This window comes from Aplysia californica, unplaced genomic scaffold (genome assembly GCF_000002075.1).
Source record: "Aplysia californica isolate F4 #8 unplaced genomic scaffold, AplCal3.0 scaffold01439, whole genome shotgun sequence".
NCBI classification, from domain to species: domain Eukaryota; kingdom Metazoa; phylum Mollusca; class Gastropoda; order Aplysiida; family Aplysiidae; genus Aplysia; species Aplysia californica.
The window spans coordinates 6797-8541 of record NW_004798709.1 but is presented as its reverse complement, the minus strand read 5'-3'; the positions used below and the strand labels follow the sequence as shown (position 1 = coordinate 8541).

General features: G+C 45.3%; 1 protein-coding gene across 1 annotated transcript in view; it reads right to left on the bottom strand.

Annotated features, from left to right (window-relative positions):
* The window catches only part of LOC101863717 (serine/threonine-protein kinase N2), a gene marked incomplete at its 5' end in the record, with an annotated part of 32511 nt that extends 30877 nt beyond the window's left edge, over window positions 1–1634 (bottom strand). Inside the window, 1 exon segment of the mRNA XM_013090719.1 lies at window positions 1608–1634. Within this exon segment, the coding sequence (XP_012946173.1) occupies window positions 1608–1634 (27 nt within the window).
* Between the last annotated feature and the right edge of the window lie 111 nt (window positions 1635–1745).

The window sequence follows — 1745 nt, the reverse complement described above, 5'->3', positions numbered from 1 at the left end:
TCTACAACTTTATATACACCAGGCTCACATCTACAACTGTCTATATTCTACAACTATATATACACCAGGCTCACATCTACAACTGTCTACATTCTACAACTATATATACACCAGGCTCACATCTACAACTGTCTACATTCTACAACTATATATACACCAAGCTCACATCTACAACTGTCTACATTCTACAACTACACCATGGGACAGTGGAACTATGGGGCATTTTACCACATGGGACAGGGGACAGTGGAACTATGGGGCATTCTACCATATGAGACAGGGGACAGTGGAACTATGGGGCATTCTACCATATGAGACAGGGGACAGTGGAACTATGGGGCATTCTACCATATGGGACAGGGGACAATGAGGCACTCTACAAAGGGACTATGGGGCATTCTACAACGGGGTGTTCATTCAATGGGGCTAGGGGGGGCTATGGGGCATTCTACAATGGGCAATGTACAATTGGACGGAAGCATTTTACTATGGGGCTTTCATTCAATGGGACAATGGGATAATTTACAATGGGACAAGGGGGCAATCTGCAATGGGACAATTTACAATGGAACAATGTGCAATGGGGCAGGTGAGACTTAAGGATCGCTCACAGAAGGAAAGACAAGGAAAGAGTACAGGGGCTAGGTTTGTGACGTCTACAGGGTTTCCCATCCTGTCACTGTGCCACAGGCTCAAAGGGGAACCACCCAGACCTTTTCACAATGGAAAAACTGACACAGAAACTAACAAGTAAGCGGTACGTCAAGGTGAAAAGTCTGACTAGTGGGTCTTCTAGCACAAGGACAAACTGTGGGCCAGAGAGGTAAAATACAACACACAGCCTATGACTGTGGGCCACAGAGGTAAAATACAACACACAGCCTATGACTGGGCCAGAGAGAGAGAGGTAAAATACAACACACAACCTATGACTAGTGGGTGTACAAGGACACAGTCTATGACTGTGGGTGTACAAGGACACAGCCTATGACTGTGGGTGTACAAGGACACAGCCTATGACTAGTGGGTGTACAAGGACACAGCCTATGACTGTGGGTGTACAAGGACACAGCCTATGACTGTGGGCCAGAGAGAGGGGTAAAATACAACAGTGAATCCAGGAAATGGTAAATGGGTGGCAGCGTGGGTGAAACCAGGCACTCGTCTATTTGTGGGCATGTGCTGATTGTGATGTAATTCAAGCTCGCTTAGTTTTCTTGGACTTGGTGGAGCCAAATGTTGCTCCATGGTGCACAGAGGAGTAGATGTGTGAGATACCAGAGGGCAGAGGTTCCCTCACGTTACACTTACAGAGGAAATTTACCAGACAATGGGTTGACTGTTCCAGCTGACTACTTAAGCTTGTCCTATACAACATATTGCTCACAGAAACAAAGATCTTTGGTCCAATCTAACCTAAAGCATTTCTTTAAAGGGTGGAGCTTTCTGTGCAAACAATTTTTTTCTCGAAAATATAAAATAAATTAATAAGCGTGGTTCAACAATTAGAAAATGAAGACTTGGACGAGAGCCTGCTTCCAGCGCGATGAGCCACAAAGAGAAACAACAGCAAAAAAAGTCTACAACTAGAGAAAATGGTTGTTTACCACACGGAACAGGACCAGTTTGCGGTACTGAAACACAGAGAGGGGGAAAGGAAATACAATGATCATACAAGGTATTGTGGGGGCATTGTGGGAGCATTGTGGGGGTATTGTGGGAGTATTGTGGGAGGTATTGTGGGG